General features: G+C 43.6%; 1 protein-coding gene and 1 pseudogene across 1 annotated transcript; both read right to left on the minus strand.

Annotated features, from left to right (window-relative positions):
- Positions 1-2911: 2911 nt before the first annotated feature.
- LOC143668989 (malate dehydrogenase, mitochondrial pseudogene) lies at positions 2912-5632 on the minus strand (annotated as a pseudogene).
- Positions 5633-10825: 5193 nt separating this feature from the next.
- MTFR2 (mitochondrial fission regulator 2) lies at positions 10826-23376 on the minus strand. Its single transcript, XM_077143672.1, has 8 exons — positions 23198-23376; positions 22623-22739; positions 19447-19551; positions 18886-18998; positions 17745-17965; positions 15899-16310; positions 13339-13513; positions 10826-11684 (listed from the first exon to the last, which is right to left on the minus strand). The coding sequence occupies exons 2-8, from the start codon at positions 22683-22685 to the stop codon at positions 11652-11654; spliced, it is 1122 nt and encodes a 373-aa protein (XP_076999787.1). The 5' UTR covers positions 22686-22739; positions 23198-23376; the 3' UTR covers positions 10826-11651.
- Between the last annotated feature and the right edge of the window lie 236 nt (positions 23377-23612).

Below are 23612 nucleotides of genomic sequence, written 5' to 3' on the forward strand. Positions count from 1 at the left end.
CTGAGGACATTTTATAAACCATATTTTTAAATTCTTTTACATCTGCAACTCTGGCACGCTCAGTCATCCCTCACAACTCAGCCTAGAGCCTGTGGGATTTACAGTCAACAGTGGAGACCCAACCTTGCTACGAGAGCATTTGGTGGCACCCCTCATTGCCCCAGCCCTCCGAGCCTCAGAATCCCCATCTATAAAATGGGGATCATAGCTATATCATCATAACAATATGCAATGTTATTTTGAGCATTAAATGAATTAATGGACGTGGGAAGGCCCCTGTAATTTCAAAGGCCCCATATAATACTATCTTTATCAAAAGTTTACAAAGCTCATGCTATTGCAGAAAGTTCAGCTGTGTAATATAGGTGGCTGAAAGACACGATTTTGGATGTCACATACTTGAATGCTTTTTAATAAAACAAAACTAAGGAGAAATTGCCACCTACTCTTTATTTTGTCCCCATACGTCCTTATAAATTGAATCTATCCTAAAGGAAGACAGGTAACTTCAATTCTCTGTTACTTACAGGCTCCTTAAAAAGTAAAAAGCAAAATAACTCCATAAAAGACTCTTGAAAGAAAGGCTGACCAAAGAAGAGGGTAATGTCACTTTCTTAAAGTCACTTTTCAAATGTGGCAATGCTACAGGCTGCAGACTGAATTTAATGAAAACTTCAGCAATAACTCACTGAAAATGATATACTCCACGCAGCCAAAGGGTACTATTTCCTCTTTTGTTCTTTTTTTCCACGTAAAAGTATTCTTTCTACATTTATCTTTCTTTCATTATATTGAATATAAATACATTCATGATATTAAATGATAAATGGCTGTGTCATTGTTATTTTACTATTATTACAGTAAATAGACTTTTGTTAACCAGTTTCAAGTGACTATTCTCAATGAAGCACAAAAATGTCCAAACCAGGTCATAAGGCCATCTGGCCGCAGGCAAGTTCCTTCCCCGCCACACTCCCTGATCAAGCTCTTGGCTAGAGCGCCCGCGCTGAAAGGGACCTTCGAGGCCTGGGTGGCTGGGAGCTCACAGCTCTATGCTGCAGGCAACCTCAGGGCTGGCCCACATCTGCTGCAGAGCCTCCATCAGTTTCCCTCCCACCCACCCACGAGCCTGGGCTGTCATCAGCAGCAATGCACAAGACGGGTCCCTCTTCCACGTGGAGAGAAGACCCAGGTTCCCCATAAACCTTTTCTTCCAAATTAGATAAATCGAATTATCTGAGCTCTTCCTTGTAAAACAGGACGTTCTGCCTCCTTCACCTCCCGGTTGGGCTTCTGTAGTGGCTCCATGGGGACCACCTGCCCCAAATGAAGATGCTAGTCCCCGCATCCCTCAGCTGGGATGCAGCAGCTTACGAGCAGATGTGCTGTCTATTTTAGTAACCCAAGTCATTTGGTGTGTGGTATTGGTGGGCATTTGTTTAGGAACCTGCATCTCATGCCGAGAACTTATTGAGCCTGTTCCCTTACAGTTGGATTGTCATGGTCACACAAATGAATTTCCCTTTAAAGTTTTCAGAAAACAACTTAGTTTTTATTTAGATTCAGCACCCTTATCTTCCTCAAGGCCAAAGAGAAAAGAAGTACATGTGTCTTACTATAAAGTATTTTCAAGAAGTAAACCACAAATCTCTACAAAGATCAGGAGATGTCTGAAAACTTCTCTGCAGTCAAAGCTAAGACGACTCTTGATCTTCAAAATATGTTAGCCAAGTGTTTTGGGTGGGAACAGCACCAGCAAGCAGATTGACTGGGTCCTGTACCAACAGCATAGATCTTAAATAAGAAAATTGTTTTAGCTAAGCTTTTTTTTACTCAGTGATATTTTTCCTTGCTTTATTTTTTGGAGGCTACTTTTTAGACTGTGTACAGTGAACATGTATCCAATACATTTTGATAAAATCCATTTCAGTTTTAATGAATACAGTTTAGTTTTTTAAAAAAAAGGTGTTGTGGGGTAATGAGTTTCCAATCATGGACATACTTTACCCCCACCTGCCCTTTCACCCTACAATGGAAAGTTGCCAGAAAATTCCTTCCCAGGGATGGAGCTCTGTTTCTACTTCAGCTTCCCCACACCTCAATCCCCCCAGCTAGGATAAAAATGAACAGAATAAAGTCCTTTCTTAGGCCACTGATAAAAATGGGAAACCACCTTTTTCCAAGGTTGGACGGCGCTATGTTCTCAGACTCGCTGCAGGAACCGGAATTCTGGGTCATCCCACAACCCTGCCCCCTGCTTTCCCCAAACTCCTATTAGGGGTTGTCACTGTCACTGGGTATCAGAGCTTGGTCAGAAGAGCGTGACATCCAGAAGGGGGCCTGAGGTGCCAGGGCAGCACAGCTGCACAGCACTATGGACTTAGCCAGGAAATGCAGCCCAGAATTAAGGACAGAAACCAGCACCAGCCACTAAGAAATTATCACTGGGAGGGTGAAAGGACGCTGCAGGGAGTGAGGGCCCAGAGGCTGGAGTTGACCCTTCTTTCAGTTTACACATCTGCAGGATGCCACGGTGCAGGAAGGAATGTGATTCTCTTATCCTGTTTCAGAATTAAACATTTTAAGTAGAGTTTTTTCAAGCTATTGATGAAAACATTACGCTTGAGTCTTACAGAAATAACAACTGGTTCTGATTTGAAATGAAAACAGGTGACCCTCCGAAACCAGGTCTAATGGGAACAAAGCACATTTACAGAGGGCCCTGGAAAAAGAAAATCAAAGTCTGCTTGTATTTGCACCAACAGACAAGCCCACAATTGAGAAGGATAATGTTAGTTCAATAAACATCATCAAAGCAAATTAAAAAATAGCAAGGGTATGTCAAATGGCTTTCCAGTGACAAACAGAAACGTAATAAATGAGGTTCAGTTGCTATTCTGTAATGGTACTCTCATTTCATGTTTCTTACAAACTCTTCTTTCTCGATTGAGGCGTTGGTTCAGGAATGACCGCAGCTGTCATCTTCTCCTCAAAAGGGGTGATTTTGCTGACACCCCGGTTCTTCTCCATGCCCTTTTCCCCTAGCAGTAATGGGGTGGAGAAATAGGGACAGCCTGTTTCTTGCGATTTCATGAAGGAACATCCAACAATGCCTTCCTTTGCATTCACTGCGCCCACCATGGAAAAGACGAACGGGGCTCCAGCGTATGCCGTGGACAGGGTGGCAGAGCGGCTCCAGCTGTAACCTTGGCCAGCTCTGTGCCACCTCCTGGATTCACCCAGTGAGGGTGGCCAGCTGGTCCTGGGGAAAGGCCAGTGTGGGAGCGCACTGGGCCCTAAGAGGGATGCTGGCTTCCTGGCGCCGCCGCCAGGGCCAGGGCCAAACCCTCCTGTTCTGCAACCAAAGTGTTGGCTCTGACCAGGTCCAGGGCAGTCACACCGAAGGCTTTACTGTGGCCACAGATTCCATGTTTCTTGTGGTCCTCTGCTGTCACTGGGGTGGTGGAGTTAACCGGGTCTGCAGCGGCGCAGACCATAGCTGCAGGGCAATGCTGGGCACAGGCGGCCGTCACGGCGGCCCTGATCAGCTGGACAGGTCACCCCGCGTCAGGTCTGGTTTCCAGGACCCGGTCCCGGAAACTGGTCTGGTCTCTGCTCCCGCGGGGACACCCACCGCGTCACCGCCTTCCCGGCAGTCTGGCAGCTGCTCCGATCCGAGGTAGCCTTTCGCGTTGCGCTGGTCTCCACGTGGCTCGGGGCAGCGGCCACTCTGGAGGCGTGAGCGACATCGTAGAGAGTCAGGCGGCTCGCCCAGGGGCTGTTCTTCAGGAGGAGAGAAGGTGGCTGCCCGATTCCTCTTGAAGCGCCCAGGCCGAGGCGGCGAGCGGCGCCAACAGGCGGGGCGCGGGCGGAGGGCAGGGCAGCGCGGGGGGTGCGGGGCAGAGGGGAGGGCAGTGCGGAGGGCAGTGGGCAGTTGACTCCTTAGCTAAATTTGTGATCATCATAAACCAAGCTAAGCAAGAATTGGAGTTTGGAGTGACTTTGAAAGTGCCTTGGGGCATTTCAGGAAGAAGTATGAAACTGGCCCTAGTAGGGACTTGAGGGCGGGGCATTGTCCCAAGTAGTTGGAACAACGTGACTCTGTGCACACATTGTATGATTATGGTAGTGGAATTTATCTCTCGATGAATTAATAACAGCAAATATACAGAAACTCGTGGTTCCCCCTCATTTTACACCAAAAAAGAGCAAACCAGAATAAATATGCTCTTAAAGCCATAACGATGAAATAGAACTGTTTCACGGTTTGTCATCTCATTGATATTCCAGGAAGTAATTGGGCAAGAGAATTTATTTCAGGCCTTCAGATAATATAAGTCAAAGAATGGAAATGCCATCTTGACCTCGGCACTTAGCTGATGAGAGTTGAGCAGCTTAGTTATTTGGGCATCAACAAAAGGGAGAAAAGGAGAGAGATGTGGCCTTAAAACACACACGTTTTGCAGCATCTAAAGATATAGCTATAGGTTTTTCTCAGAGTCTTCATTTTCAAAAAAAGGTGGGGGTGGGGGAATTGAGGCCAAAAGACTTGGCTAATATTTAACATATTAAACATAAATTAAAGGTTTTGCAGGGACTAGCTCTTAAGCTAGCCTATGTCTATAGCTCTAGTCACCAAAATGTCTTCCTGTGACTTCTAGAAAGAGGAGAAGGAGATGAACAACTTTAATATGCTTTTCCTAAAATTCTGGACCTAAAATTAGGTTGAAGGGGCTAAGTTGGAATACTTACAAAATAAGGCTTGCACTAAAAACTATGAAACTAATGCTTGGCACAACATATAGTAGGTTAAATTGTTCAAAAAAAAAAATGACCGGTGGAATTTAACAAAATAATGTTTCCATTCACTTCAAATGGATATTCCTTATGTCAATTTATGAGATTTGGGATTCCTGCCAGCAGGCATATACCATAAACCAAGGGAAATTAATGTCTGGGATGCTTTACCTCCCAGCTGGTCTTCTAAGGACTAAATTTGGTCATAATGGCCAGCTTGAGTAGAAAATAACAGATGGGTATAAAAGTCCTGTGTACACTTGAAGGAATACAGGAAAACAGTTGTATTTATGATGCAATGATTCAGTCAAAACCAGCCTGCTTTGACCTCAAAAGTCCAGCATGCTTTCGTCTTCATGCCAAATCTTACTCTATCGTCTGTTAAAATCTATCATTTTAAAACTGGGATGTGAAAACACCTATCTGGCAACATCAATCACAAAATATATCGATGATCTGAAAGTCCTGTGACTGATTTACTGACACTCCTACCAGAAAATTGTGTACTTTAAAATGAGAATTGTCTTCCCAAAAGTCATCCCGGGGAACTCATTCAATACAGCCACTGCTCAAAATATTTTTGGAACTCATCTTCAGGACAGGCCATCAAACTCGGTTACAGCCCTCACAAGGAAATCACTCGAATGACTTGAAGTTTGCACCTCACTTGTGACTGATTTTGATATTACCCAGCTCGATCACCCACCCACTCAGTCACCAAATTTGGCATTTATTTTGCCTGTTTCAAAAACCCAAATTCATCCTCAAAGAAGAAACATTTATGCTCACTGAAGTCATTTTCCAAAGACTTGGAGCACTCCTTGGGCAGGCTCATGCTGAGACAGAGGCGAAAACAAAGTCGGTGGTGAGGGGGCACTGCTGGGAGGTCCAGCCAAGGCAGAAGGCGGCCGTGCTGGGAAGGGTGGGCGCTCAGGGGTTGGAGGATGGCGGATGTGGCAGACGAGGCACATCCTTCTGGGGTCCTTCACCCCAAGCAGGAGCGTTTGGAGTCCATGCAGGTTGGCAGTAACCATACCGGCTTCAGGCAGTCCCAGGTGTATGTAAATCCAGCTCTGGAATCTTCTAGCTGTGTGAATTGGAGCAGTTAGCTTACATTATTTTTTTATGTGCTCAGAAAGTTTGTTGCTAATAGATGCAGTATTCCCTAAATCATTTACATCGAATCTGTTTTCTGTCACATTAGTCAATACAAGATATACAGGGTAATCACACCGCGGGCTCTATTGTCAGACATCCCTGGGTTCCAATCCCAGCTCTTCCACTTGGTAGCACCTGGCCGCAGGCAAGTTGAGATCTACACGTTCTATTTCCTGCATCTATAAAGTGGGGATAATGATATCTCTCTTGAATTGTTGGAATGAGCTCAACTAACCTACATAGTTAGCACCGTCCTCCACACATGGAAGTGTCGGCTGCGGTGGGGGTTTGAACGTAGGAGGAAATGAGATGAATGAGACACAGTTCCAACCTTCAGGTACTCAAAAGACCTCAACAGAATTGGAGAAAGAGACTCAGAAGCAATAATAATTCCAATAGCAAAAAAGTGCCTGGGTCCACGCAAAAACAAGCGTGAAAAAAGTCAGATTTTCTAGGGGGAGAGAGGGCGGGTCTGGAAAAGCTTCTGAGAGGACATGCTTTAAACTGTGTCTTGAAGGATGAACTGGAATTCCTGCATGATGGAAAAGGCATACGCCAAAGTACAGTTATGCCCACAGGGCGCTTCCGGGAGCCAGGAGTCGCGTGTGGGCTTTGGAGCGTGGGAGCCCTCCTCTCATTTCCAAAAGGAGGGGCTCACTTATCCCACAAGAGCTCAGACTCTGCAACTGGGCTCTCCAGATTGGAGTTCTGGCTTATCAGGACAGTTCAATTGTGTCCCCCAAAAGAGACACGTTCAAGTCCATACCGCCAGTCCTGTGAACAGGACCTCATGTGGAAATAGGGTCTCTCCAGATGGAATCAAGTTAAAATAAACTCATGCTGGAGGAGGGTGGGACCTAGTCTAATATGACTGGCATCCTTAAGAGGAGAGACACGGGCAGACACAGAGGGCAGACGGGCAAGTGACGACAGAGGCAGAGACTGGACTGCTGGGTCTCCCAGACGCTGGAAGAAGCAAGGAAGGAGACTCCCCTGGAGCCCACGGAGGGAGCATGGCCCTCCCCCACCTTCACTTGGGATTTCTGTCCTCCTGAACTGTGATATAATACATTTCTGTTGTGTTAAGTTACCCCGTTTGTGGGATTTGGGGGTTAGCTCCAAGTTCTGCTCAGCTCCACTGCAGGAAGACGCTGGGTGAACTTCAGGCATGATTGATGGGCAGGGACTGCTCCAAAGGCAGATCCATAGAAGTCAGCTCTGAAATTTCTTAAACGATTGCAACATCTCTGGGAACACTTGCATGGATCAATGAGGGTATACCTAACAAAAAAAAATCCATCCACTTAAAACACAGACTCGTCCACACAGAAATATACCAACCTTAACTGGGATACGAGCAAGAGCTGTAATCAAATTATTCAAAAGAACTCTGGTGCTTTTCCCTCACAGTGGGGTAAGTAGTTGCATTCAAAGCACAGAATTTGTGAGAATCTCAGTGCAATTTTAGATTTAATAACTAAGCAATTCTATCCCTTGCTTTTTTATCATTGACTTTCATAGAGTATTTATCATTTGTTGGAAAAAGAGATCAGCTTGAAGACGAGTCATCTCAGATCTATCAAGAATATGATTACTTATTATTCATGAATACGGTCTAAAATAAGCTGCTTGTGCAGGTAATGCAACTTGCACCGCAACTTCTTAAGTTTTGTTATGCAAATGTGATTCCAGGTTGGTGTCAACATCAGCCTAAGAGCGCTCCTGTGTTATACTGCCCTCTTGTGACGAATGTGGAAAACTGCAGTCTGAAGGGTTTTTGTTGGTTAGTTTGATTTGGTTTGGTTTTTGTTTTTTCCTCTTTCAATTTCTAGTTATGTTCTTCCAATTTCTGGTGTAAGTTGCCTTAAATACCTTCTGGAATAAAGTAACATCCAAATAAATATGTAAAAAAAAATGTATAATACTGATTGTATATGTAGAATGGAATATCTTAATGTTTTGTTTGTTAATTTTTTTAATTAATAAAAAAAAATGTATAAGATGGTCAGTGTTGCATGGAAGTTAAGAACATGGGTTGGAGAACCCATCTGCTGGGTTCAGACCCAGCCCTGCCAGTTACCAGCTGTGAGAGGCAGGGCGGGCTGGGTAAGCACCCGCTGCCTCGTTCCTCACCTGAAAAGTGGGATAACAATAGTACCTATTTCCTAGTGTGATAAGGAGTGAGTCAATTTGTGACAAGCACTACAGCAGCCGGTCATGATCAGTGAATGCTATTAAAGATGATGTTGCTGTCACCTGCTGCTGTCAGGTAAAAGGTAAGTTACAGCCTGCTCCCAGGCCCTCAGGGGCCCAAAGACCCACCTTCCCACTGTGCCCAGCCCAAGCCCACATCTCCTTGGTAACAATGTTTGGCTCAAGTATAGAAACTGAAATTGCCTGTGAGCTGAGGTGTGATTGCGTCTCTTTTCGCAGAGCCAGTCACGGTGGCCCTGAGTGCATTCACGGTGGCCCCTCGCCTTACAGGTGAGGAGCTAGAGGCCCTGAGAAGCCATGTAGGAGAGAACCCAGTCCTCCTAGCACGTTTCCAGCACTTCTTCCTTTGGCCTGACCCCACGCCATGTGATGTGACAATGGCTTAATGCTTTGGGTCTTTGTAAAAATATGTCATTTCCATGAAGAGAAATGGATACAGCTGTGACCCGAAACCAGCTGCCCCTGGGGAAGGGAACACAAGCAAGCCCAAGGCCTGGAGACCTAAAGATGCGGATCTTTGGAGACAGAGTTTTCCTGCTCCTCACCCGCTACCAGTGTTTAAAGTAGAAACATTTTCAAGAAGGTAAATATAAGAGCTAACTGGGTAAAAGGATGAAAAACGGCCACAGCTGTTGGGAATTCAGGACAGTGCATACCACTGGGGCTGGATGGGCCAGCTGGGAGGTCTAAGGCGGTGGGGTCTCCCATGTTTCTGGAGCCCAGGGCCCCTCTCGTGGCCACGAAGCAGCGGGATCCGAAGCCCACCCGGGAGACCACCCTTGGCTGGAGAAGGCTGCCTTGCTCAGTCAGGCCTCCGCCCGAGGCGGGCTAACCAGGGAGTGTGCAGCCAGGGCCCCAGAGGCCTGCCCAGTGGAGGGGACCCCAGCCCGCCTTACCCTGTGCCTGTCCCCTCCTCGGGGGTGAGCCAGAGCGACACGCGGGCCACTGCCTCCCGGGGGACCCCACCTGCATCAGCCCCTTTCTGATATAAAATCCCCACACTTCACTCACTTCCCACTCAATCCATTTGTTTTCTTCAATAGCTGAAAACAAATCCAATTCTGTATTAAATCTCTCCAGTCAGAGGAGAGTTCATGCTTAACACATCGCAAAACCTATTTTTTAAATCCTCTTTTCCCATCGAAATTATCCTCCATGTGTAAATAGCTATTTCTTCCCCAACCTGCTTTTCATTTTCTTCAAATTTCATAAATTAAGCACAAATACATTCTCATCGTAGACACAAGGTCTTCGGTCCATGCCACCCAAAGTGGCTGCTTTTTTCAGTCTAGTGTCCCCTCGAATTCTGACACAATCTCAAAAAGACACATCACGTCTGCCCTCCCTGGGCCTGGAAACCACTGCTGTCGTCTGATATCTCCAACAATCAAGAGGTGGAATTGCATTGACTTTGTTGTTTTTTGTTTTCTTTTTTACACATTAACTTTTGCAGTGTGTATAATAAAACTAATTCTTTCATTTCCCAAATAAGATAGTATTAGAATGCTTTGTCAAACACAGTTATTCAAACACCTTAATTAGCTTATGGGGATTAACTGACAAGGATTCTGGAAGGACACACTTAGTTTAGGCACTGGAAAAACGAGGGAGACGAGGGAGACGAGGGAAGGGATCTTTCTAGTCAGTGAGAGAATGTTTTAGAATCAGGAAAATAAGCTGCCATTTTTATATCTTGCAAGAAAATAAAGTCTTCAGCTTCCACGGTATGTTTGGATGATCCGGTATTAGTTCCTTTACACAAAGGCGTGTGAGGCCAGCCTAAGCTGAGCCCCCACCCCTCAGGAGTCTACGGTCCCCAGGGACCCTCGCCTGGGCCACAGAGAGACTGTAAGGGGATTTGGGGCATAAGGTCAAGCCTCCTGGGACACCATAAGGTACTTTTGAATAAGAAAACTATAAGCCTGAAAATCCAAAACCACCTTTGGGGTCAAAAAGCAGTTATTTCAGGGGAAAGGAACAATTGTGCCAAGTCAACAAGACAAGGGAGGGCCTGGTGAGAGGAATGTGCAGGGGAGTGGGGGGCAGAGACAGGAACCACAAATAAAAGCAGCTAAAACAACCAATAACATACGGCGGGTGAGAACACCAGCACAGAAGCAAAAGCGGGCAGCAGCGACACTGCAATACTGCCCCTGCTGTACCGTCACAAATGCTTTAGGGCCCAGGCTACAAAAAAACCCAGAAGGCATTTGCCTCAGACAAAGAGCCTGGAGAGGCTCCTGCTGGTGGAGCTGCAGCCCTGCCACGTCAGAGTTCCCTTTCGGGGTGACTCGAAGCCTTCCCCTCCTGGCCACAGGACCAGGCCACCAGCCCCTGGCCACAGCAACAGGAAAACAGGACCAGCTGGGATTTTATGAAAGGGGCACGACTGACACAGTGGGTAGGTGCCCAGTCCACTGAAATGGCCACTGCAAAGGCCAAAGGGCCTAAGGGGACAAGCAGATTTCCTTATCACTTTAGCACTTGTGCCAGGAGGGCAAACTACCTACTCAAGCTTGTGTGTGTTTCAGTGAAGGACCCAAGAAACTATCTATAGAATTTTCTCTAAAAACAAACAAACAAACAAAAAAAGTCCAGACTTTTTGAATGAAGGATGAGTAAACATGAATTTCACTTGTTACAAAACACAATAAGCTCAAAATGAACATTTATTTCAACTCTATTTATAAAGGAATGGAGGATAAATGTAATAAGGAACAAAGGAAACATATGAGGCATGTACATGTACAAAACAAGTGTGGGCAAAATTTGTCAGTCCTTTCAATTCTTCCACTTCTAACACTGAACAGTCAAAATCAGTCTAAGGAAAGGAATATCTATCTCAGGAGGAGTTTTAGGTGGCTCAACCAATATGCTTCAAACTAAGACTATTTTAATAAAAAATTATAATTTTATCTTATTAGAAAAATTGCTGGAAGCCTAGTAAACCACAACACTATCAATCTTTAAAAGATGCAAGGCTTTTCAGAAGTCATAATTGCTTTAAAAAGTATTAAAGAATACAAACATAATAATAGCATTTGCTGAAGAGTAAATACAGACTTAGTTGACATTAATTCCTTAATCCATTAAAATGGTTGTGTTACCTCATGGTGAGATCCTGTTCCCTGATGAGGAACATTAAGTCATTTAATATTAAGCTGTAGGAAAATCCTTCAAACTGTGTATTCAGCATTCAATTACATTAATATACATGGGGAAAAAAATCCATACTTGAAAAAAAACAACCCAAACTTAATTGCCAGTTGGGTTTTCCAAAACCAGAGACAAGTATTCTTAAAATTCATTAAGATTCCTCAGATCTCTGCCCTGACAGATCCCAGGGTAGGGGCTTAAGTAAACTGTTCGAGCAGGAGCCTGAGAAGGCAGGGTGGACGCGCTGGTGCAGTTGCAGTGAAGACAAGGCTCGGATGCTGACAGCTGGAACGGTGTCTTTGCTGTAGGTCAGTTCTTCCTTTAGGTCACTGCCCTGACTGTGAAACGTGATGTCCAAACTGAAACAAAGCAAAGGTTTAACACAGAAGTTGATCTAGTGTAAAAAGATTATTGCAAGACGCACACCAAAGACCCTCTAAGATTAATTCATTTGATAATAACTAGTTATTTGAGAGTCTGCCTTATGTGAGGGCTCAACACTGAGGACAGGGACATGAGTCTCAGTCCCAGCTACAAAGGCAGGGGTCCCCACCAACCACAGCCCTAGGGGTGCAGCCCTAAGCCAGGTGCAGCTAAAGACACAAGAGGGGAGACTCTCTCTCAGGTGCTAGCGGTAGGCTGGAGAGAAGGTGCAGAGAGGCGTGGAATGGTGACCAGTCATAGTGACCACACTGCCACAGTGTATTCACCCCCTGTCACGGGGAAGCAGCGTGTCCCACTAGAGCGATGTCTGAGCTAAGCAAAGGCTTCCAAATAGCCTTGAATTCTAATGAACCAAGTTCTAGTCTCTGTTCTGCCGCTTAGTGCGGGCTTTGGACACACTATTTAAGTACCATGAGGCTCGTTTTTCTCATGTGTGTAACAGGTAATCTTTACCTGCTTCTCTTTAGGATATTGCTGTGAAGATCAAATGAAATGAGCAAAACAGTACTTTGCAAGTTAAAATTTTCTATACATAAGTTAAACTTGTATTTTAGACACATTTGCATTTGTGATGGAAATAGTTCTAAAATAAACTACATAGTTCTTCACCTTCGTCACTAGAATAAAAAGAACATTTCCTGAGTCAACATAATAAATACCTAGTTTGCACTCTATTTGTGTAGGCAGGGACACACACACACACAAAGGTACCCCCCCCACACACACACACACACAGACTCTGGGTCGTCACTACCTGCAGTTCAGATTTTCCATCTCCTTCCTTGCTGATGTCTGTCCTTCCTCCGTCTGTCTCACTTCAGATGCCCTCCCTCTTTCTCACTTGCCCTCTTTTCCATGGTCCTCTTTCCCGAAGCTTGTTCCCACTCAGTACCTCAGCTGTACTGTGTGTGACATGGGAAAACCACCACCCCCCCAAATTAGAATTATATCTAAATTAAAGAAAAGAGAGTTTGAGTAATGGGCAATCTTAAAGACCAAGTGTTAAAATACAGTGTATGTTCCTTTAAGCACCCAATAAACATAATTATTGAAGACAATGATGATTTCATTTGCTTTTTTAAAAAAGCACAGTTAACACTGCAATTAATAAAATAATCCAAAGTCTTAGATGTGACTGAGAAAAATATAGGCAGATTCACATTGAACTCAGACGAGGAGGACTGTCACATCCTCCTTCCCCAGTTCCCCAAAGTTTCAGACGCTCAGTTCACATTCAGACAGCAACATCAAGTAAGCACCTGTCCGGAACAAATGATCCTGAACTTAAACACAATCATTTTTCAAATCAAGTGTTGCTTTTCAAAAGACCTCACAAGATGAAAAGTTAAAATGAGCAGATTAAAGACAGAAACACCAGCAGCATCAACAGACAGAGGTGTATAGAGAGTCCATTCAGGACTGCCGCAAGAACCTGAAGGCACTATCTATCGTGAACATAGTTGGACTGTATGTGTCTGGATATTTCTCAATAAAAATATTTTAAAAATCTATCCTTAATAATATGCTCAGAAAAAAGAGAATGGTAAACTTTATGTTATTACAGCTCACCCTTGAAGTTTCTGGACTAGAAAATGGAGAAGACTCCCAAGACCTATTTTCTTTCTCGAAGGAATCATCTTCTTGGAAGGCAAATTTCTTTTTCAGGGCATGGGATATTAAAGACACGGGGTCCCAGTGTGAGCTGTGCCTTCTCTTCTTACAAATGGGTCTGCCTCCAGGTGACCTATACAAATTGAATAAATGAAAACGCTGATGTAATTTAAGCTCCTTACAGAAAAACATAGCAAGGAAACAAGAATATTACAATCCAGTCTGTAAGAAGATTGACCTTTTTTGCCATGGAGTAATGTATCTGAAGGGCAGAATGAATCAGGAGTTAGAAAAACCAAGAAATCACCTGGCAAGCACTCTACCACAACCTGGTGATAACCCGGGATTTCCAAATGTCACTAGGCTGGGATTTTTATTTTTAATTTTCTAATTTTACAGTGGGTAGGAAAATTTAGAGAAATATCTGAGAACCTTAAAAAGGTCTACAGAATACATGAAAATAAAACCATTAGGAAAACTGTTCAATCATTGGGTCGTTCACTCACTCCACCTTCATTGCATGTCTACTAATAGACTGGGCTCCATTCTACATGTTGGGTACATAAGAGTACCTGCTCTCAGGGACATTCTGGTGGCAGGTCATTAATAGACAAGTAAGCAAGATAATTTAGTAATAAGTGCTAGGAATAAAATAAAATCAGGGGATGACAGTGACTAAGGAAAAAGCATTTTCAATGAGAGGATGAGGAAATTCTCTTTAAGATGACATCTGAAGGGATCTTGAATGACAAGGACTAAATTGTAGGGCAAACAGCTGATGGATGCCCCAGGAAGGAGCTTGGCATGCGTAAGGAAAGGAAACAAACCAGTCAGCTGGAGGGCAGACAGCAAAACAAGAAGCAGGATGTGAGGAGGCTGGAGAGAGACATGAAGGACGGCGTTGTGGAGGGATGCAGGTCTTTCCTCTAAGAACAGAGGGACACTATGAGGGGTATGAGGCAGGGGACGGCAGTGAGCTAACTTCAGCTTGTAAGGGATCCCTCTGGCTACTCTATGGAGAACGGATAAGGACAGGAAAGAAAACAGAGGTACCCGTTAGGGGGCTCTTGCAGAAGTCCAACCTAGCCAGGGAGATGACCCAGAGAGCAGATGGAGATGCCCAGGCAGAGGGGGCAATTGTGAGGACAGGCAGGTTTGAGTCACTTGCTGATGGAAAGGTTACAGGGTAGAAGGAAAAGAAAAAACCAAGACAGACCTCTGGAGAGAGCAACTGGGCAGTTGCCTGTGTTGCCATTTCCTGAGATGAGAAAGGCTTGTGGAAGAACAGGTTTTTCAAGGTGAGGAAGGCAACAGGTGAGAAGGAAGAGTTCTGTGCTGGAGGAGTAAACCTAAGGGCTTGGTGGCAGGGAAGTAAAGTTGACATGTAAGCATTTAGATATATGTAGCTGGGCTCAGAGGATAGGTCAGGACTAGGAAAATAAAGGTGGGAGTCTTTGGCATATGATGGGTACTGAAAGCCATAGGGTGAGACAAGCTTACCAAAGAAAATGCTGTGGTCAGAGGGGAGAAGAACACTGGGGCCTGAGCCTGGCAGCACCGATATTTAGGGGGTAGGCCCAGAAGGAAGAGCCAGCAGAAGCCTAAGGAGTGGCCAATGAGATAAGAAGAAACCCCAGAGTGTGGTTCCAGAAGGCAAGTGAGGAAGCTGTTCCAAGCAGGAGAGAGAGAGTCACATCAGCTTTTCAACAGGGACCCTGGAAGCTAGAGATCAATGGAACAATATCTTCATTTTCCCTTCTGAGGAAAAATGATTTTCTGCCAATTATTTATCCAGCCAAACTAGCAATCAAGTGTGAGAATGAAATAGTAACATTTTAGACATGCGTGTTTATAAAAATAATGCACTTTTTCTCAAGAAGCTACAGGAAGAGAAGACACCCAGGATATGGGTGACACAATACTGGAGAGAGGGTAAGAGAAAGCCTGTGGGGCCGCTCAAGTGAACCCTAAGATGCCAGCAGTGCAACAGCCTCAGGAGCAACCAGTGAGCTCAGAGGATGGGGGGGTTCCCAAGAAACGAAAAAAGTAGAACTCACAGAGGCAATTATTAACTACAGTAAAAAATAAAATTATTTAAGGAACAAAATACAATCAGTATATGGAATGGTTGAGCTGTTATAATAAAGATGTAAATTCTGAATTGCTGATTTAACTCTATCAGGGAAGAAGCAGCAAACATGTGTGTGATGGAGCAGGGTGGATTGCCTCAGAGAACATATTCCTAAGCTTCTACAATGGAAAGGATATAAATCAAGAAATAGCAAGAGAAGAATGCTGTTCTAAAAATATGGAGGTGAGACACCAGAAGGAACAGTTAAAAATCACTTAGAAGTTATTTCTGGGAGGGTCATTCAGGGATGAGAGGAATAAGAAAGAAGATTTATGTTGTTATATGATTTTTTTCTAAAAGATATACATATATTACTTTGATAAATACAATCTTTTTTTTACATCATTGGTAAAATTTCAGTTCATTTCTCAAATTAAGACAACATACCGATCAATAGCTCGAAGTTTAACCTTATTCATATCCTTTAGAACATCCAACATGTTAGGAACATCTTTATTTCTCTGGTTTTTTAAATAATGGTTATAACTGGTGTTCCTGGCACCTGGGTGCTGTTTTTCCATGCCAGCTGCTGAATTTTCCGAGTCATAAATCCTAGCTCCTGGTTGTATGGAAGGAGGAGGACATGGAGGACGGTGAGGAGACAGTGGAGGAGGAGGAGGCGGAGGAGGAGGAGGAGGAGGAGGAGGAGGAGGAGGAGGAGGAGGAGCAGGAGGAGGAGCAGGAGCAGCAGCAGGAAGCACTGAACTTGGAAACTGATCTGGCTCCACTCTCAGTTGAGGAGTCCCTGACGACAGCATTTGGTCCAAACCACTAGGCCAGTCATTCAAGTCAAAGGAGCCTAAAAACAAAGCAGTTCGTTGAAAAATTATGCAAAATTCTCTCCAATATAACACATGTAAATAGGACTAATTAGAACCAAAACAGGAACAACTTCTAAAAATACTACGAAAATGATATGAGATGGTGGCCTGGAAGGACAAGCAAATTCCCTTCTGCTTAGTAATTTCTGTAGGAGTCGAGCCAAATAGTAAACTCTTCTTATATAATATATAATATATAATAGTACATATATATTTTATATAATATATAATAGTAAACACTTTTAATCTAATTAGGAATTCTCACCATAAGCCCTTAAAAAAATGGAGGGGGGGTACTTACACATTTTAAAGAGGGAAAAAAAGTGCTCTTTTAGTAACACATATACAATCCAAATTTCACCCTCCATTTTAAAAAGTTAAAATAATGATCAACTTATATTTAGAAACCCTCAAACTGGTATATCCACTCTAAGATGACATTGTAGAAACACCCAAGCATTTGTTTCTAAGCAAAAGCCTAGTACCGAGTACTTAACTTTTCACAATAGGTTTGCTCCTAAAGGTTGTACATAAATATAATTATAAAAAATTAATTATATATATGTGGGTATATATATGGATATATGTGTATATATCATTATGTTTATTATACAATGTATTGATGCATAAATTACATATTATAAATATATATTGTGTATATTTTATAAATTATATGTTCACATGTGCATATATATATCTACATACACACACACACTTCACACACACACACACATTACATAATTTATTTTTTAAGCAATCACTGTTACACACAACCCTTTTAGGAGCAATTCTGTTATGAAAAGTACTCAGTGTCCACCTTGCTTTACATTTTATACATACAAACACATATATGCACATACATACATATATATGTATGACGTGTGTGTGCTTGTAGTGTTTAAAGCACTTTACATCTCCAAAACTTTAGAAAAGGGTCACATGGTAACCTCAATGACCTAAACTTTAGAAAAGGGTCACATGGTAACCTCAATGACCTAAACTTGGCGGAAGTGTAATAGCAGTAACTTCGAACTACATGTAAATGAGATCTCAAACCTATACTTTTCTTTCAAATGGATGTATTCTTCCTCTAATTTTCAGTGCTTTTCTGAAGAGTTAGAAAAGCTTATAGAAGACGAGAGATTTTTTAACACAAAATTAGTCTCCAGCAGTATAGCAAGCTCTTCTCTAAACCAGGCTATACGTCTCACTAGAAATGTCTTGATTTATTTTAAATAAAAATCAAACATCATAATTTTATATACACAACCTTTTTGTATGATATATTTAATGTCGTTCACAAGATATATTAGTCTCACCAGTTCTTATTCAGAGCTGTACTAATTTAAATACTAGAAGTATATCATTTAATTATAACAAAATTCCAACATATGACTTGCCAGAATTTGCACTGTTTTTCAGTTCCTGTATTTCCACAATCGCAGCAATCTGGGAGCGAAGAAAAGTGAGCTCATCTTCAAGGGCAGCTATTTTTTTTATTGCAGCTTCACTTACAGGCAGATCATTTTCCAATCGTTCGTCCCATTTCAGAGCAAGGGGTGACGGATCACAAACTAGCTGCAAAGGATGGAAAATGTCAGCAGTCTGTTCTTCATTTTTCCATATACTATTTCTGTGGGTGGAAGAAAAGAAGAAACAGAGGGAAGGGAGCAAAGGAAATGTTCAGTCAAAACAGGAATAAATTCTTTCTTGAAAAGCTAATCACCAGACAAAAACAGAGCACCTCTCTTCCCCCATGATTGTCCCTGGACCTGAAGGGGCAAGCACATCTCTTTCACCTTTGAAGTCTCCGTGTTGGGAAAAGAATGGTACCCTTAGCAGGTGGCCAGTCACCAGGTATGAATGGGCCAACCTTGCTTGTAGATGGTGAAACAAAAATAATTACCCTGCAACTCTTCCACCTATTTCCCTTAAGCGCAGTATAAGTTGTTTTATTTAGAAACTGTATCTAAGGTGCCGAAGGGTTTTACATTCAGTATCATGTTAGGGGTAAGTTTATAGTAGTCTAATTTTTTAAAAACTGATAAACTGCATTTTTTACATAATAAATTTGGGCAGAATATTTGAATAATTGGCACACTTCATTTTCTGGCCAGGCCAGATAGTATTACTTATTGTGCTCACAGCCTGTTTCGGAATATACTATAATATGTTAGCATCCCCTAGGAGTAATGCATCCCAAATTATGAAACATATTTAAAATCACTGCTTCTGCTACAGTAAGCACTATATAAGCTTTGGGTAAATATATGAAATAAAATAAAGCTAGTATTTAGTATAGGAAACAGTTGTACTCCTAAAAATGAACAAAGTTATTCGGAAATCTCTTTAAAATCTTTAGGCCTGGTGCTGCCTACTTAGGTTTAAATGTGCATTTAAGAAAAACTGGCTAGCAAATTGAAGATATTAGTAGGACACATTACAGAGAGAGAGAAAATATGAGAGCTCAACCAGCAAGAACAAACTTCTACACATGCAAGAATTCAGCTTATAGGTTCCACCGCGCTTCCCCAGGTAAGCAAACAAAATTACCGAAATCTGAGATAATGGGCGTCTCCATCATTCGCCACACACATAACATCAGCAAAGGACGGAACTGTAGAGCCACAGTTCTCAGAGTCTACAGAGCTCAAGAACGGGATCAACTAAAGGAAAAAGGAAAAAAGTCAAACCTCTGCAGGGAGTGGGGGCGGGGGGGATGGGAGACACATGCCTGGTGGAAAGGAAGGAAGTTAATATCCAAAAGGGAAAAAGCAAAAGGACAGTCAATAGAAAAACATGCTCCAATTAGCAAGAAAAAAATACAGGGGGAAATGTTATTCCAGAATCTAGACGCACGGCAGTATTCTCTTCTCTGATTAAGCTCACCTATCGTGAGACACCAACCAGAAGCCTGTTCCACCTATCTTTGAATGCAATTATTTAAATGATTTAATGTAAGTACTTAAAGAAACAAAAGAGCACAAAAACACGAGGGAAATTACTTGTTTCCATGGGAAAACTAAAGAATTTCTCCTCCATAGGCTTTATCCCTAGGAATTCACAGGATTATTTTAAACGTAATACTCACACAGTGCATGCTGATTGACTTACCTCAAAATTAGGCCTTGGACAAGGTTCTAAAGGAAGAATTTTCCCAATAATACGAACAATACTTCGAGCTGATCCATATTCTTTATTTTCCCAAACTGACAAAATCTATTTAAACAGAAACACTGTTTAAAATGTACTCTGATTAAGCGTGTTTATATATCTCTGAAAAAAAGCCACATTTGGAAAAGTAGAAAGACACAGGTGAAATTAATTTTTAACAATGTGTTTCATTTAACTCAGTATGTATACGATATCATCTCAACATATAACCAGTTATTCTAATTAATGAGATTATCTGACCTTTCTGCACAGGAAATCTTTGAAATCCCACGTGTATTTCCCACCTACAACAGAACTCGCTACAGCCAAATCAAGTGCTTAAAAGCCACACGTGGCCTGACAGCGCAGCCTTGGGGAGGGGGACCCCAGACCTGACATGAGGTTCTGGCAGCAAGGCCTGAGCACTTGGATTTCAAGCGCTCCACGGACCACTCAGAGGGACAGGTCTGCGGAGAACCACAGGCCTCGAGGCTTCCGGACACTGCGGGCAGCCCTGCTCAGCCGCCTGGAATCAAACAGCATTGAGGACCACGACTGGGATCTGTGCTTCTTGCTCTGCAATTTCCCTCCTGATAAACAGCCTGTGCTTCTAACTTTGTAGTGAATTAAAACCAAACAGGGGCTTTTCGCTCTGTCATGCTGCTTCAGCATCTCCAACCCTGCCATTAGGGACATGAAGGCTTTGCATCATCACAATGCCTCAGCATCTCAGACCCTGACTGTAGGTCTTCAGTGACCGCCCCTGACCCCTGCTCTTATGAGAAAACCAGCTTCTCCCTCTCCTGCTCATGTCCTACCTGGTTCTGCACCCCTGCAAAGGCCAAATACAATTTCCCCAATCCCCACTCTGGCTTGCCCAACCACTACAGCGTCACCCCTCTAACACTACATAGGCTCGGTCCCCAGGTCCACTGTAACCCCCCACACACACACAGCTGTTTGTTTGAGCAGGCATTCCTGACACTCTTCCTGTGACCAGGCAAGGCCTGCCTCCTCTCTGTTCTAGGACCCGTGGGGACTATTCAACGTTGCTTTCATTCATCTCTGGGGTCATCCCTGCTTGCCACGGCTGGCTCTCCATATAAAGATCCTTACAACTCACTCTCTCTCATTCCTTCACTGCCACTGATCCTCTTTACCACTTTTTAAAATTTGCCCTCTTGCCTCTATTCCTGGTCCAGCATCCTCATTTTGACAAAACTGATTTCCCTACCAAGCATGGATTGTTCAATTAATTACCTCAGTGATATGTTTATTGCCGTTCAAAAATGGTTCATCCTTTTGAGATTACACATTCCCATATTGCTAAAACTCCTCCAACTACTTTTAGCTAGAAAGAAAAATAATCACCAATCAACAATATTTAGATAAGCCACAAATCCATGCTGACTTCAGCTGGGCCATCACAGATTCAGCAACCCCTTCATACAGCTCGTGCTCCCCACTGCACCACCAGCACAACCTCCAGTCTCCCAAAGCCCCAATGCCCACTCTCCCATCACCTGCAAGTGCTCTTAGCTCTGCTCTTGAGAAAATCAAAAACTCAATTTGACAAACCTCAACTTCACCACTTACCCCTCAAAAACTCTCCCCAGCCTTTCATTTGACTCCCATCTCTGCACTAGGACTCCCCCAAGACCTGCCCAGCGGTATCCTCCAGAGCACTACTCACTATCTATCTCTATGTCTGTCTGTCTCTCTCTCTCTCTCACAGACACACACACCATTTGTATCTTCAGTTCCTTCCTTTCCATGAACATCTTCCCGATGCTACCAAATATGCTTAAATTATCTCTGTCATTAAAAAAAAAAATTTCAATTCTGCTGCCCCTTCAAGTCAATGGCCTCTTCCAGTTTCTCTTCACCAGCAAATTTTCCAAAAGAGGGTGGCAGGCACCACTTCCTTTCCTTCCAAGCATTCTTCAAATCTGGCCCCTACTTCCTACAGACACTGGTAAACGGCACCGGGAACCTAATTAACGACAAGCAAACTTTCAATAGCTGCTATTTCGTTCTTCTCCGTCTTACTAGTTCTGATATTCAGAATGCTCCAATGATATTCAAGGTTCTATCTTCCATGATGCCACCAATTTCCATGGTTTCATTTACCAAAGTAATGCAGACAATCTGAATCTCTACATTCTAGAAACATATGTTCAACTGTCTGCAAGATATTTCTATTTATATATTCTAACAGCACCTGTGCCTCCTCTTATCTCCCTACTCAAACTAGTTCCCCACACTGACTTACCTATTATATTAGCCACACTATCATTCTTAAAACTCTCTGTGCTCAAAATCTTGGAGTTATCCTTGACAGTTCTCTTCTAAGTTCCCCCAAATGGAAATGATTTGCCCATTCTATAAGCCCTCATACATTATATTGGTCTTTCCTAGTTGATCTTCTATTATAGTTATGTTTATGTTTCTTAGTCCTCCTATTTTATATATATATATTTTTTTCTTTTCTTTCTTTCTTTTTTTTTTTTGCATGGGCAGGCAAAAAAAATCTAACCCAGGTCTCCTGGATGGCAGGGGAGAGCTCTGCCTGCTGAGCCACTGCAGCCTGCTCCCTCCTATTATATTTTAAGTAAGGCCAAGAACCCTTTATTACTCCTCTGTATTGCCTGCAGAACCCATGCATACTGTTTTAAATATAGTAGATGCTCAAGGAGACAATTTAGATTTATTACAATTCTCAGGACCAAGTTAGCCTCTCTCATTCAGATTTATTCTGAATTTGTTGAACTTTACATTGCCACTCAACATCCAAATATCAAATAGTTTATAAATTACCTTAAATAAAAGTAAAATACAATCATAAATATATTTTATCTATGTGATAAATGTAACTCTATGAAGGTCATGTCTATATTTTTCTTCTTTTGTATCTCCTTGGCCTTTGACATAGCAGTGATAGGCAAATAGGTTCTTAACAATATTATTCCTTCTTTAATTCACGTTATCAAAGCTATACTATTGCAAGCAGGGCCTTGCTCCACCTAGAGAGAAGTAAAGCTTTTACCTTAAATGAAGTGATTACGTATAAGTCCTTATCAAATGAGGCCAAAGAACAAATACAGCAGGTTCATTCAAGTCCATGAAAAGACATTTACCTGGTCTATGGGAACACCAAAATATTCCAGCATCTCTCTTAAGATATTCAGTAAGAGAGACATTGATGAAGTAAATTCAGAAACAAATTCAAGGAAGCATTATCAATTTCTTGATGCCTTCGAGAAAAATTTTAGAAAATATTATTTTGGAAGTCAAGTAAACAAACGGTCACATAAATTGTATTCCATGTCCTGGGAGCGTCCTTTCAGGGCACAGCACACACACTATCAGCTAATCTCTCCTGGGCAGACCCGGGAGGAAGGAAGTCGAGACAGCTGGGAAGGGGGAGAGAGGCCGAGGCGGCGGCAGCGCGCGGCACTGCGGCGACGGGCTCCTGAAGGACACTCCTCTAGGCCAAGGTGCATTAAAACCGCACCGGCCGCTTGAGCCTCGGAACGGGCCTGGACCCGGAACAGTGTACAACCGGTGGCCACTCTGGGCCGAGCCTGCGGGACCGCGGGACCGACCTCCCCGGAGAAGCGTCGGTTGCCGCGTGCCGGCTCGGTGGTGGGGACCCCGAGCCCGGAGATGACGGATGCACCGGGCTCACCTCCCCTCAGGTCGCCCCGCTCACCTGAGCGCAGGGCCCAGCCCGCAGACCGCTCCCGCCCCGTCGGGGCCGTGCTCGGCCTCCAGCCACCGGCGGAGGAGGCGTCCCCCAGGCTCCCCGGGGTCGCCCGGGGCCCCCCTCACTCGGCCACTAGCCCCCAGGTAGTGCTCCGTAGCCGGAATTCCGGCCCGCGGGGGTGAAAATCAAACTCCGCGGGCCGAGACCCGGAACCGACCTCATTGGACAAGGATGAAGGCCGCCGCTTGGGATTGGCCGTCGGGTATCAGGAAGTTGCTGATTTGTCTTCCTCCCTCACGGCGTCTTCCATGAGGCAGCCAATAGAAGCCACTAAGCACTGGTGGGGGCGGGGAGGGAGGCCGATGGGCGGAGCAGAGCAGGAGGCAGCGGGGCTGGACTTGGGAGGGGCCGGGCTGGCGGG

The sequence above is a fragment of the Tamandua tetradactyla genome, chromosome 25, assembly GCF_023851605.1.
Source record: "Tamandua tetradactyla isolate mTamTet1 chromosome 25, mTamTet1.pri, whole genome shotgun sequence".
Taxonomy (NCBI): Eukaryota; Metazoa; Chordata; class Mammalia; order Pilosa; family Myrmecophagidae; genus Tamandua; species Tamandua tetradactyla.

Bases quoted from the DNA above. Each gene is read 5' to 3' on its own strand.
- MTFR2 (XM_077143672.1), bottom strand. From the start codon at position 22,685: ATGTCTCTCTTACTGAATATCTTAAGAGAGATGCTGGAATATTTTGGT. The intron at 16,311-17,744 runs GTGCAAATTCTG...CTTTGTTTTTAG, and splicing joins AATACAGGAACTGAAAAACA to GCTCCTTTGACTTGAATGAC. The intron at 13,514-15,898 runs GTATGTTGTCTT...CAATTTGTATAG, and splicing joins AAACTTCGAGCTATTGATCG to GTCACCTGGAGGCAGACCCA.